Source organism: Hippocampus comes, unplaced genomic scaffold (genome assembly GCF_001891065.2).
Source record: "Hippocampus comes isolate QL1 unplaced genomic scaffold, H_comes_QL1_v1.1 scaffold92, whole genome shotgun sequence".
NCBI lineage: Eukaryota > Metazoa > Chordata > Actinopteri > Syngnathiformes > Syngnathidae > Hippocampus > Hippocampus comes.
Window position 1 is genome coordinate 3,290,530 of NW_017805379.1, and position 12,248 is coordinate 3,302,777.

General features: G+C 47.7%; 2 protein-coding genes across 2 annotated transcripts; both read left to right on the top strand.

Annotated features, from left to right (window-relative positions):
* Window positions 1-1,062: 1,062 nt before the first annotated feature.
* LOC109517242 (excitatory amino acid transporter 5-like) lies at window positions 1,063-5,955 on the top strand. Its single transcript, XM_019872270.1, has 8 exons — window positions 1,063-1,500; window positions 2,390-2,469; window positions 3,060-3,275; window positions 4,545-4,587; window positions 4,670-4,883; window positions 5,012-5,111; window positions 5,408-5,641; window positions 5,718-5,955. The coding sequence occupies exons 1-8, from the start codon at window positions 1,339-1,341 to the stop codon at window positions 5,953-5,955; spliced, it is 1,287 nt and encodes a 428-aa protein (XP_019727829.1). The 5' UTR covers window positions 1,063-1,338.
* Window positions 5,956-6,720: 765 nt separating this feature from the next.
* On the top strand, window positions 6,721-11,819 carry LOC109517243 (excitatory amino acid transporter 5-like). The gene is made up of 9 exons (XM_019872271.1): window positions 6,721-7,061; window positions 8,331-8,373; window positions 8,456-8,669; window positions 8,798-8,897; window positions 9,194-9,427; window positions 9,504-9,698; window positions 10,544-10,678; window positions 10,765-10,927; window positions 11,063-11,819. Exons 1-9 carry the CDS (start codon window positions 6,721-6,723, stop codon window positions 11,207-11,209), a joined length of 1,572 nt encoding a protein of 523 aa, XP_019727830.1. The 3' UTR covers window positions 11,210-11,819.
* Window positions 11,820-12,248: the final 429 nt, after the last annotated feature.

The window sequence follows — 12,248 nt, forward strand, 5'->3', positions numbered from 1 at the left end:
CCGTATCACGGTCGACTCTGCGCAGATGGCTTCATGCACACAAGTGCAGACACTACACTAGAAGAGCAAACCACTAATTAGCAAACATTGGCAAGACCATATGACGTCGCCGGACATTGTTAAGCGAAGCAAGTTCAGGACGGTCGAGGGGTTAGCGGAGGCGCCGTGACGTACGGAGGCTTAAGAAGGCACACTGCTGGGATAATTGGGTTTGCGTGTGGGGGGAGTGGCATGGCCATTCAAGAAGTTTATTGCCACTCCGAGGGGAAGTTTACTGTAATACTTAAGGCCCAACTACTTTTTCTTATTCGTTTTGAAAACACTGACTCCTTCCAAAAAACGTGGACATTTTCTCTCGGGGAAATTGCTGAGATGGTGCTGAAGTGGCCGATAAAACTAGCATTGATGTTGCGGCAGGTATAAAACCTTTCGACAACGGTAATGTGATGGTGCAACACATATAGACAGACAATATAACGATACAGGCGTGCGTGTGTTCTTTCTCCTCTCCAACAAACGAATAATATTCCTGCATTTTCGTCTTCCTCGCATTCACACCATCAACTCTACATGGAATACACAGCATGTGTGTATGTCGCTGCCCCCTTGTGGTCAGGGTGCGCACACCAGAAGGAGCAGCACAATGTCCGCTGAATTAAAGCATGGAATTTTTATTTTATTTTTTATTTTTTACGACTATACGTTCTAAAATTTTACAAGACGACAGAGTGCAATTTTTCTCACGGAGAACACGTTCCATTTTATTTTTTTTTTTTGAGTCTGTTGCATTGTCTGGAACAAATGAATGGCTTTTCCATTTATTTTAATGCAGAATCTTATTTGAGTGACAAACGTAGCCACAGAATAAATTAAAACTCTTACAATAAGCATTTTCCGTCGAAGCATTTTGAAACAGGCGGTTAAATTGCTCGGGTATGAACTCAGTGCGGTGAGCCAGTTCGCCCGTTGTTTCTTTGTGAATGAAACGGCTCTAAAAGGCTCGGTCGTGATTTTCTCCTCATGAGCTATGAATGGAAACAGCACCACCACCTTGTTTTGAGCCCTCTTAAGCGTGAGCGAAGCAAAAGTGGGAGGGGAGTCTCGATTGACATGGGAGGAGGATAATCCAATACAGGGAGACTTTACCAGGAAAAAGTCAGGGAACACTCGCGCTCTCCGAGACCTGGATGAGCACCTCACAGACCGACACAGGAATTGTGCGGGCCGACTGATCTCCCGGAGGACGCGGTGTACCTCACTGGCCCTACGACTTGGGCGGCTGCTCCGGCTCAGGGGGTCGGGCGGGGAGGGCGCCGGGTACTGGGACGGTTGGTCAGGATGGAGCGGTGGAAGAAAATGCTGCCAAGCGTGTCGTTGAAGGTCAGCGCGTACATCAAGGAGTACTGCAAGAGGAACGGCCTCCTGACGCTGTCCGTCTTTGCCGTGGTGACGGGCTGCACTCTGGGATTCCTCTTGAGGTCGCTGAACCTGTCAACACAGGTACGGACAGACGAATGGATGGATGGAAGACAGATGGGTTTGAACGGGTTGGATTGATGACATCATAGAAACATGGGAAATGAGCCAGTTGCACCGAACTGGTCCAGAAATTGTGATTTATTTACTCCAAATAGTATATCATCATTCAAATATCCAAGCCGGTGACAGACAATTAAATTGTCTTCTGCAAGATGGTCAGAGTACATTTTGCGCATACATCAGCATTATTTCAGTACTTCTGTGAGTTGGACGCAAGACAAGTTGCCGGGCTAGTCCAGGGGTCTCAAACTCAATTTATGGGGGCAGCTGGAGTCTGGCTATTTCGAGGTGAGTCATGACATCTAATTTCTTAAGCACTGCGGCTTTATCTGTGCATTCATGTTGAGGTCTCCTGCTGTGCTAAACGGAAAATCATTCTGTCGACTGTTTTTCTTGAAATTGCCCGTTCTTGTCGTCGCCAAGCTTTCACTTCACGGCCGGTTTTGGAAAAAACGTGACTGGGAATGGGTGACAGGATAGGGACTTGGTGCCACTTCAGAATTACGTTTTGCTGAAAGCTGTCGTGAGGCTGCGCTAGGGTAGACCAGAAGTTATTCCCCCCTCCCCGACCCCAAAAAAACGCCTCACTAAGTTATCTCAAGCAGGTGCCTGCAAAACATCGACCCGCAGGTTGCAAATGGCCGCCTGGACTAGAGTGACGGCTTACTGGATCCATTTTAAAAGGGTAGTGGGCGGGCGGTTGACAATTGATCGATCAATTGGAAAAAGAATATACAGCAATCATGTCATCTGACGCAATGTGGAGTTTTTGTTTTGCCGAGTTTTCTTGCCGGTGGTACTAAGGGTGTGTTTGGGATTTCAAGTTTGCCACCCCCTCTTCCATCACCAGGCCAAGATCTACTTCTCTTTCCCTGGGGAGCTGCTGATGAGGATGTTGAAGATGCTAATTCTGCCTCTCATCACATCCAGGTACAAATCACTTGTCCCTGGGTGGAGTCACGGATACACACCGCATAGATTGTTTGGTTGTCAACGAATCGAATGTATGTGTTGTAAAAAAAAAGGCTAGTGTGCGAGTTTTGGTCTACATTCAACACAATTTAGTAGTTGAAAACCCAATTGGTATTTTTTTTTTTCCAAAACAGTGAAGACAATTTAGAGATCAATGAACCGAAACACGGTCATTTTTTGCAACCATCTTTAATTTATTTGTTTTAAATTACTTTGAAAAAAATCTGTTTATTTTTTAAAAAAAAGCCAACCCTTACAATTGATCACAATTTTTGATTGATTTTTTGTTCTAAAAGAAGACTTGGTATGTTCCAACATATCAGACAAATACCAAATGTTTTTTTCTCCTTTCACTATAAATTTAACTGCTTAGCAACTGACTTACAATTTTTTGGATTGGTTTTTAACATTTTTCCTCATCCTATGCGACATAGTGGCGGCCTCTATCCGGCCCTCACCCTAAGTTTGGACATTCCTTTTTGTCATGACCAAAACATCTCACTTGTGACCAGACTATTAACTCCACACCTCCTAATTTTGCATTTCAGTCTCATGTCCGGTCTGTCAGCCATGGACACGAAGGCCAGCGGCCGGCTGGGTGTCCTGACCATCACTTACTACCTATGGACCACTTTCATCGCCGTCATCGTAGGCATCGTGCTCGTCCTCATCATCCACCCGGGGGTGGGCACGGAGAAGGACAGCCACCACGCCAGCTCGGGGCCTGTGATGACTTCGGCTGATGCTCTGCTGGACCTCATCAGGTAAACGCTGCGCATCTGACCAGGGAAGTCAGTATTGAACGTACTGTAGTATTTGTGTGTTTGATTGCGTGAGCTCAGGACGTGCAGTTGGAGTGGCTCCTGTGAGTGTTGTTGTTTGGTATTATCTAGCGCACGTCATTACACGTCATTAGAGGGGCAGTGGGGACCTTTGACTTCGCCCGACCCAAGATTTGAACACTGAACCTTTGGCTTTGAAATCACGGTGGGTAATAGAGTTGCAGTGTCACCGGTCGCCTAAGAATAGGAAGCCACTTAATGGTAATCTGTTAATCGTGCACTCACTCTCCCTCTACGTTAGCCCTGAGTGTGCTTAAGCGCAGCGCCATTCATGTAAGAGCTCCACGAATACATTAGTGCTAAATCTGATTATTTAAGAGCGCCGTGTTCGTCTGCCTGGCGCTGGCAGAGCAAACCTTTGACAACAGAGGCGCACTTGCCATGTGCTCGCAGCCCCGGCCTCGCTTTCGGTGACGTATACGTTGGATAAAACCCCGAGACTGTTTGCGCATTTGGCAAACACCCCACACAAGGGGGGTTTACGTGGGAAAATGCTCCATATAAACCCCTCAATTGGAATTGAAACCGATTCATGTAATGCCACATGTATTCGTAAAATCGGAATATATGACGTCACAAGTCAACAGGTGACAAGCCGGCTAGCGTAAATCGCCGCTAATGCTAATTTGCGTGCCTGAGACTGTTGGCGCATTTGGCAAACACCCCACACAAGGGGGGGGGGTTTACGTGTAGCCACGAAAAATACTCCATATAAACGCCTCAATCGGAATTGAAACCGATTCATGTAGTGCCGCATGTATTCGTCAAATCGGAATATATGACGTCACAAGTCAACAGGTGACAAACAGGCTAGCGTAAATCGCCGCTAATGTGCTAATTTGCTTGCTTGAAAAGTTCACGTTTTTTTAAACACCGCGAAACACTTTTCAAACGTGAGAAACCCCACGTACCGGTCCAAAGATTGCTTCCAGCTCACCGGCGACTTTCAAGAGAGCAACTTGAAAATGGATGGATGAGTTACGTTCAAAGTGAACGTGGTTGTCTGTATGCGGCTGCTGTTCACCTGCGACCCTGTGATTGGCTGGTGACCAGTCATGGGGTGTACACCCCCCCACCCCGCCCCTTTGCAACTCGACTGAAGACGAGCGTTATCGAAAATCACTGGATGGGATACATTCATATCATATTTGAGCGCAGACATGAAAATGCACCGTTTTTCGTCTTTTACAGGAACATGATCCCTTCCAATCTAATTGAAGCAACCTTCCAACAGGTAAGCAGATCCATTAAAAAAATATCACAGCGAGTGTGAAATATTTTCACATTAACTCTTGTATTGTGGTCCCTCCCCCCAGTACCGAACAGACCTAGTGCCCATCGTGCAGAGTTCCAACGCGAAGGAATCACAAGCCAACTACGTCTACGTCATGCCCGACTATCACAATCCCCGCCTGGGCCACCCAGTCTTTCTGGACATCACCCCAGCGCCGGACATCAACTACAAGATCGTGCCCAGTACCAGCAAGGGCATGAACGTACTGGGGATCGTCATCTTCTCGGCCACCATGGGTAAGATGAGCTGATTTGGAGTTTGCGGATAAATGTGTATTTGGAGATTCAAGGTTCAAGGTTTTCCATATTGGGGACAAGGATTGGGGTCCTGCAAGTGAAAATTCTTCTCCCCCGCATGCTCTCAGGGCTGCTCCTGGGAAAGATGGGCGAACGTGGCGCGCCGCTGGTCAATGTGTGCCAGTGCATCAACGAGTGCGTCATGAAGATCATTAACGCGGCCATGTGGTGAGGAACACACTCGCACACGCACATGCTCGCTTGAAAAATAAACACAGAGCACAGGCAGATTAGATCTAAAAATAAATAGCACGCAGCAGTTCAGCAGTACCTGAAGTGCCCTAGTTGACGGGTGGTAGGAAGGAAGCAATCTCCTGTTAGTTGCTTGGATGTTTACAAAGGCGAGATATCATACATTTTTCTCACTGTCCTGTATGAAATCAGACTCAACTTTTTTTTTCTGTTTTAGGTCAGGTAGGATCATCAAAATGATTTCTATTCGCTAAATTGATTCCGTCCTGCAGGTATTTCCCCTTTGGCATCGTGTTCCTGGTGGCAGGGAAGATCCTGGACATGCACGATCCGGCCCACCTGGGAGAAAAACTGGGCATGTACTTCATCACGGTCCTGTCCGGCCTGTTCGTGCACGGCCTCATCTTGCTGCCCCTCTTCTACTTCTTCTTCACGCGCAAAAACCCATTTCCCTTCATCAGGGGCCTCCTGCAGGCTCTGGTCATCGCCTTGGCCACGTCTTCAAGGTGAGCGCAGTCCAAGCGTGACTTGCGACGGATGATGCCCGCGCTGACCCCCAAGGTGGGTTTTGTCCTCTTTCAGCTCGGCCACTTTGCCAATCACCATGAAGTGTCTGCTGGAGAACTGTGGCGTGGACCGTCAAATTGCTCGCTTCGTGTTGCCCGTGGGAGCCACCATCAACATGGACGGAACGGCCCTATATGAGGCGGTGGCTGCCATTTTCATCGCTCAAGTCAACGAATACGACTTGGACTTCGGTCAGCTGGTCACCATAAGGTATCTTTCGGATATTCAATCTGCTATACTGTTGGAAGAGTAAGAATAAACGGTGTCATTAGAGGGGCAGTGGGGACCTTTGACTTCGCCCGACCCAAGATTTGAACACTGAACCTTTGGCTTTGAAATCACGGTGGGTAATAGAGTTGCAGTGTCACCGGTCGCCTAAGAATAGGAAGCCACTTAATGGTAATCTGTTAATCGTGCACTCACTCTCCCTCTACGTTAGCCCTGAGTGTGCTTAAGCGCAGCGCCATTCATGTAAGAGCTCCACGAATACATTAGTGCTAAATCTGATTATTTAAGAGCGCCGTGTTCGTCTGCCTGGCGCTGGCAGAGCAAACCTTTGACAACAGAGGCGCACTTGCCATGTGCTCGCAGCCCCGGCCTCGCTTTCGGTGACGTATACGTTGGATAAAACCCCGAGACTGTTTGCGCATTTGGCAAACACCCCACACAAGGGGGGTTTACGTGGGAAAATGCTCCATATAAACCCCTCAATTGGAATTGAAACCGATTCATGTAATGCCACATGTATTCGTAAAATCGGAATATATGACGTCACAAGTCAACAGGTGACAAGCCGGCTAGCGTAAATCGCCGCTAATGCTAATTTGCGTGCCTGAGACTGTTGGCGCATTTGGCAAACACCCCACACAAGGGGGGGGGGTTTACGTGTAGCCACGAAAAATACTCCATATAAACGCCTCAATCGGAATTGAAACCGATTCATGTAGTGCCGCATGTATTCGTCAAATCGGAATATATGACGTCACAAGTCAACAGGTGAAACATTTTTCCTCATCCTATGCGACATAGTGGCGGCCTCTATCCGGCCCTCACCCTAAGTTTGGACATTCCTTTTTGTCATGACCAAAACATCTCACTTGTGACCAGACTATTAACTCCACACCTCCTAATTTTGCATTTCAGTCTCATGTCCGGTCTGTCAGCCATGGACACGAAGGCCAGCGGCCGGCTGGGTGTCCTGACCATCACTTACTACCTATGGACCACTTTCATCGCCGTCATCGTAGGCATTGTGCTCGTCCTCATCATCCACCCGGGGGTGGGCACAGAGAAGGACAGCCACCACGCCAGCTCGGGGCCTGTGATGACTTCGGCTGATGCTCTGCTGGACCTCATCAGGTAAACGCTGCGCATCTGACCAGGGAAGTCAACATTGAACGTACTGTAGTATTTGTGTGTTTGATTGCGTGAGCTCAGGACGTGCAGTTGGAGTGGCTCCTGTGAGTGTTGTTGTTTGGTATTATCTAGCGCACGTCATTACACGTCATTAGAGGGGCAGTGGGGACCTTTGACTTCGCCCGACCCAAGATTTGAACACTGAACCTTTGGCTTTGAAATCACGGTGGGTAATAGAGTTGCAGTGTCACCGGTCGCCTAAGAATAGGAAGCCACTTAATGGTAATCTGTTAATCGTGCACTCACTCTCCCTCTACGTTAGCCCTGAGTGTGCTTAAGCGCAGCGCCATTCATGTAAGAGCTCCACGAATACATTAGTGCTAAATCTGATTATTTAAGAGCGCCGTGTTCGTCTGCCTGGCGCTGGCAGAGCAAACCTTTGACAACAGAGGCGCACTTGCCATGTGCTCGCAGCCCCGGCCTCGCTTTCGGTGACGTATACGTTGGATAAAACCCCGAGACTGTTTGCGCATTTGGCAAACACCCCACACAAGGGGGGTTTACGTGGGAAAATGCTCCATATAAACCCCTCAATTGGAATTGAAACCGATTCATGTAATGCCACATGTATTCGTAAAATCGGAATATATGACGTCACAAGTCAACAGGTGACAAGCCGGCTAGCGTAAATCGCCGCTAATGCTAATTTGCGTGCCTGAGACTGTTGGCGCATTTGGCAAACACCCCACACAAGGGGGGGGGGTTTACGTGTAGCCACGAAAAATACTCCATATAAACGCCTCAATCGGAATTGAAACCGATTCATGTAGTGCCGCATGTATTCGTCAAATCGGAATATATGACGTCACAAGTCAACAGGTGACAAACAGGCTAGCGTAAATCGCCGCTAATGTGCTAATTTGCTTGCTTGAAAAGTTCACGTTTTTTTAAACACCGCGAAACACTTTTCAAACGTGAGAAACCCCACGTACCGGTCCAAAGATTGCTTCCAGCTCACCGGCGACTTTCAAGAGAGCAACTTGAAAATGGATGGATGAGTTACGTTCAAAGTGAACGTGGTTGTCTGTATGCGGCTGCTGTTCACCTGCGACCCTGTGATTGGCTGGTGACCAGTCATGGGGTGTACACCCCCCCACCCCGCCCCTTTGCAACTCGACTGAAGACGAGCGTTATCGAAAATCACTGGATGGGATACATTCATATCATATTTGAGCGCAGACATGAAAATGCACCGTTTTTCGTCTTTTACAGGAACATGATCCCTTCCAATCTAATTGAAGCAACCTTCCAACAGGTAAGCAGATCCATTAAAAAAATATCACAGCGAGTGTGAAATATTTTCACATTAACTCTTGTATTGTGGTCCCTCCCCCCAGTACCGAACAGACCTAGTGCCCATCGTGCAGAGTTCCAACGCGAAGGAATCACAAGCCAACTACGTCTACGTCATGCCCGACTATCACAATCCCCGCCTGGGCCACCCAGTCTTTCTGGACATCACCCCAGCGCCGGACATCAACTACAAGATCGTGCCCAGTACCAGCAAGGGCATGAACGTACTGGGGATCGTCATCTTCTCGGCCACCATGGGTAAGATGAGCTGATTTGGAGTTTGCGGATAAATGTGTATTTGGAGATTCAAGGTTCAAGGTTTTCCATATTGGGGACAAGGATTGGGGTCCTGCAAGTGAAAATTCTTCTCCCCCGCATGCTCTCAGGGCTGCTCCTGGGAAAGATGGGCGAACGTGGCGCGCCGCTGGTCAATGTGTGCCAGTGCATCAACGAGTGCGTCATGAAGATCATTAACGCGGCCATGTGGTGAGGAACACACTCGCACACGCACATGCTCGCTTGAAAAATAAACACAGAGCACAGGCAGATTAGATCTAAAAATAAATAGCACGCAGCAGTTCAGCAGTACCTGAAGTGCCCTAGTTGACGGGTGGTAGGAAGGAAGCAATCTCCTGTTAGTTGCTTGGATGTTTACAAAGGCGAGATATCATACATTTTTCTCACTGTCCTGTATGAAATCAGACTCAACTTTTTTTTTCTGTTTTAGGTCAGGTAGGATCATCAAAATGATTTCTATTCGCTAAATTGATTCCGTCCTGCAGGTATTTCCCCTTTGGCATCGTGTTCCTGGTGGCAGGGAAGATCCTGGACATGCACGATCCGGCCCACCTGGGAGAAAAACTGGGCATGTACTTCATCACGGTCCTGTCCGGCCTGTTCGTGCACGGCCTCATCTTGCTGCCCCTCTTCTACTTCTTCTTCACGCGCAAAAACCCATTTCCCTTCATCAGGGGCCTCCTGCAGGCTCTGGTCATCGCCTTGGCCACGTCTTCAAGGTGAGCGCAGTCCAAGCGTGACTTGCGACGGATGATGCCCGCGCTGACCCCCAAGGTGGGTTTTGTCCTCTTTCAGCTCGGCCACTTTGCCAATCACCATGAAGTGTCTGCTGGAGAACTGTGGCGTGGACCGTCAAATTGCTCGCTTCGTGTTGCCCGTGGGAGCCACCATCAACATGGACGGAACGGCCCTATATGAGGCGGTGGCTGCCATTTTCATCGCTCAAGTCAACGAATACGACTTGGACTTCGGTCAGCTGGTCACCATAAGGTATCTTTCGGATATTCAATCTGCTATACTGTTGGAAGAGTAAGAATAAACGGTGCTCAAGCGTGAATGGCGGCCTGTCTATACAGTGGTACCTCTACTTATGAAATTAATTGGTTCCAGAAGAAATTTCTTAACTAGAAAATGTTGTAAGTAGAGACGCGTTTTCCATGTAAATGCCCTAATCCGTTCCAAGCGGCCCCCAAAATTCAGAGAGAAATGTTTTCTAAAGCATAAAAATGGATCAAAATATGTAACAAATACATGTGACAATTAGATTATTGCACAAGCATCACCACGATTGCCCGACCGGTGAACACTTTTTCTGGGTGATTCGAATTTACGTAAGTTATTGGAACAGCTCATGGCCGGAGGAGCGAATGACAAAGATGCTGCATAGACACATTTCTATCTATTTCTATCTACACACAGAGAGACATGTGGTAGAGGTCCCTCTTAGCCAATGGGATGCCAGGAAGATGATCGGTAGTAGCCAATGGCAGAGCAGCTCTAAGTATGTTGCGTTCAGGAAACTCGGAACTGCAAGTAGCAGCCCATACTGTATTTTTACCTTTTGTATCTTGAAATTTCTTTTGTAACAAGAGGCAATATTTTCCTGTTGAGGTGTTTCGTAACTAGAAAATTTCATATGAAGAGACGTTCGTAAGTAGCGATACCACTGTATCTGCCCGGCAATTGGCTGGCAACCCGTCTAGGCTGTAGCCGGCCGACCGTTTGCCGGTATAACCCGCAAACTTAGTCAGGATCACCGCTATGGAAAATATATTTCCGACGTCGGAAAGTTTTGTAAGAAGTGGAGTGTCTGTATTCGACTTCTTCCGCCTTAGCATCACGGCGACAGCAGCGAGCATCGGTGCGGCTGGAATACCTCAAGCTGGTCTGGTTACCATGGTGATCGTCCTGACCTCTGTGGGCTTACCGCCTGCGGACATATCTCTGATCGTGGCCATCGACTGGGTTCTGTGAGTCCCGCCGCAAGGCACTTTAATGGCAAAAGATTTTTAAAATTCGACTGAGGTCAAATGTCTCCCGTTTTCATTTTTCACAGCGATCGCTTCAGGACGATGATAAACGTCCTCGGTGATGCCTTAGCAGCCGGTATCATGGCACACGTATGCAGGAAGGACTTTGAGAAAGCCGCCGCCACACCGGGGGTCGCCACAGATGTCAACGTCCCCACCATCGTCAATAATGGAGGATCATCAAAACGGGTAAGGAGACACAGTGATGTCCAAAAGGATTCGGTTGTGGATAAGAATTAAAGGATTAAGACAGTGTTGAGTCTGAACATATTTTAGTCATCTCACAAAGACCAACAAATGTTTATTTGCTTCCCCCCCCAACAGAGAGACACGGTGATCTCCGTAGGCAACCAGAGCGTGACGCTGTCCGACGCACCCCTGATCGCGCACCGCTGTGATTTTATGTTTGAGGTGGATGGTGACAACATCTTGGAGAAACCCGTGGCCTGCTACAACTTATGCCAAGTTTGAGCCAGCCTTCCACGGACTAAGCACTCAGCTCACCGAGAGACCGTGTTAAACTCAGGATGCAGCTTTTCAGTTCCTTTGCCAGTGCCAAGACAAAACAAAAAAAACCTTCACGACTTGATGTACATCGCGCTGTAGGACTCGTAACGGATTCCGTCTGTGGGCACCGATTCGATGAACGGCGAGTGTCGCTTAAGACTTCTTGCAGGCTTGTCCTGATGACGATCGAGACTCCAATCCGGATGCCTTAACATGATCGGTCGTGCTGAGATGGCAGCAGCTCATGAACGTCACATTGGTCAATGGGCTTTGACTCAAAGCGCTTTCAAACCGTATGCTCATTTGATGACACAGCATCTTGCTCAAGGACACTTCGACATGGTCACAATGACCAGGGATCGGAACCCCACACCTTCAGGTTGGGAGATGAGCGCTCGACGACTGAGCCATGCCACCCCAACATTGTCAATTCAACCTCATGTATAGATAAAACAAAAAAAAAAAAAAATAGTAATTATATCCGAGGAGTCACTGTCATGTCTTTTTTATACCAATGTCAATGTTTTTTTTTTGTGTGTGTGCTTGTTTTCCAATTAAAAGTTGGTTCACTCCACCCGTCTGATTATTTTTTTGGGGGAGTCTGTTTTGCGGGTACAGCTAATTTAGATGAAGCTGTTACTGTCAGATGGCCGCTTAAAAATAGGGTAAAATGCTTTTTAAAAGTAAAAACAGATGCTTGCAAGCATTTGAGTAAACGCATTGAGGGCCTGCTTGTGTATGGATGTACAAACATACATGCACACCCACACATCTCTGGCGTCGGGCAGAATCTTGAAAACTCCAAAAACATCACTTTTCAGGAGAACCCAAACAGCTGGTTTATTTGATCATTGCATGTGAAACACTTTAGATGTAGACCGAACCAAATGTTTTTGTTTTTTTTTAGCCAATTGTGACTATATGAGGTTTCATTCTTCCAACCAACCACCAACCATCTCTCCGGTTGCCCTCCTCCCCGAAAACACACAACTCGTTCCTTCAC

Bases quoted from the DNA above. Each gene is read 5' to 3' on its own strand.
- LOC109517242 (XM_019872270.1), top strand. From the start codon at position 1,339: ATGGAGCGGTGGAAGAAAATGCTGCCAAGCGTGTCGTTGAAGGTCAGC. The intron at 1,501-2,389 runs GTACGGACAGAC...TTCCATCACCAG, and splicing joins CGCTGAACCTGTCAACACAG to GCCAAGATCTACTTCTCTTT. The intron at 4,588-4,669 runs GTAAGCAGATCC...CCCTCCCCCCAG, and splicing joins TTGAAGCAACCTTCCAACAG to TACCGAACAGACCTAGTGCC.
- LOC109517243 (XM_019872271.1), top strand. From the start codon at position 6,721: ATGCGACATAGTGGCGGCCTCTATCCGGCCCTCACCCTAAGTTTGGAC. The intron at 7,062-8,330 runs GTAAACGCTGCG...CGTCTTTTACAG, and splicing joins GCTCTGCTGGACCTCATCAG to GAACATGATCCCTTCCAATC. The intron at 8,670-8,797 runs GTAAGATGAGCT...GCATGCTCTCAG, and splicing joins CATCTTCTCGGCCACCATGG to GGCTGCTCCTGGGAAAGATG.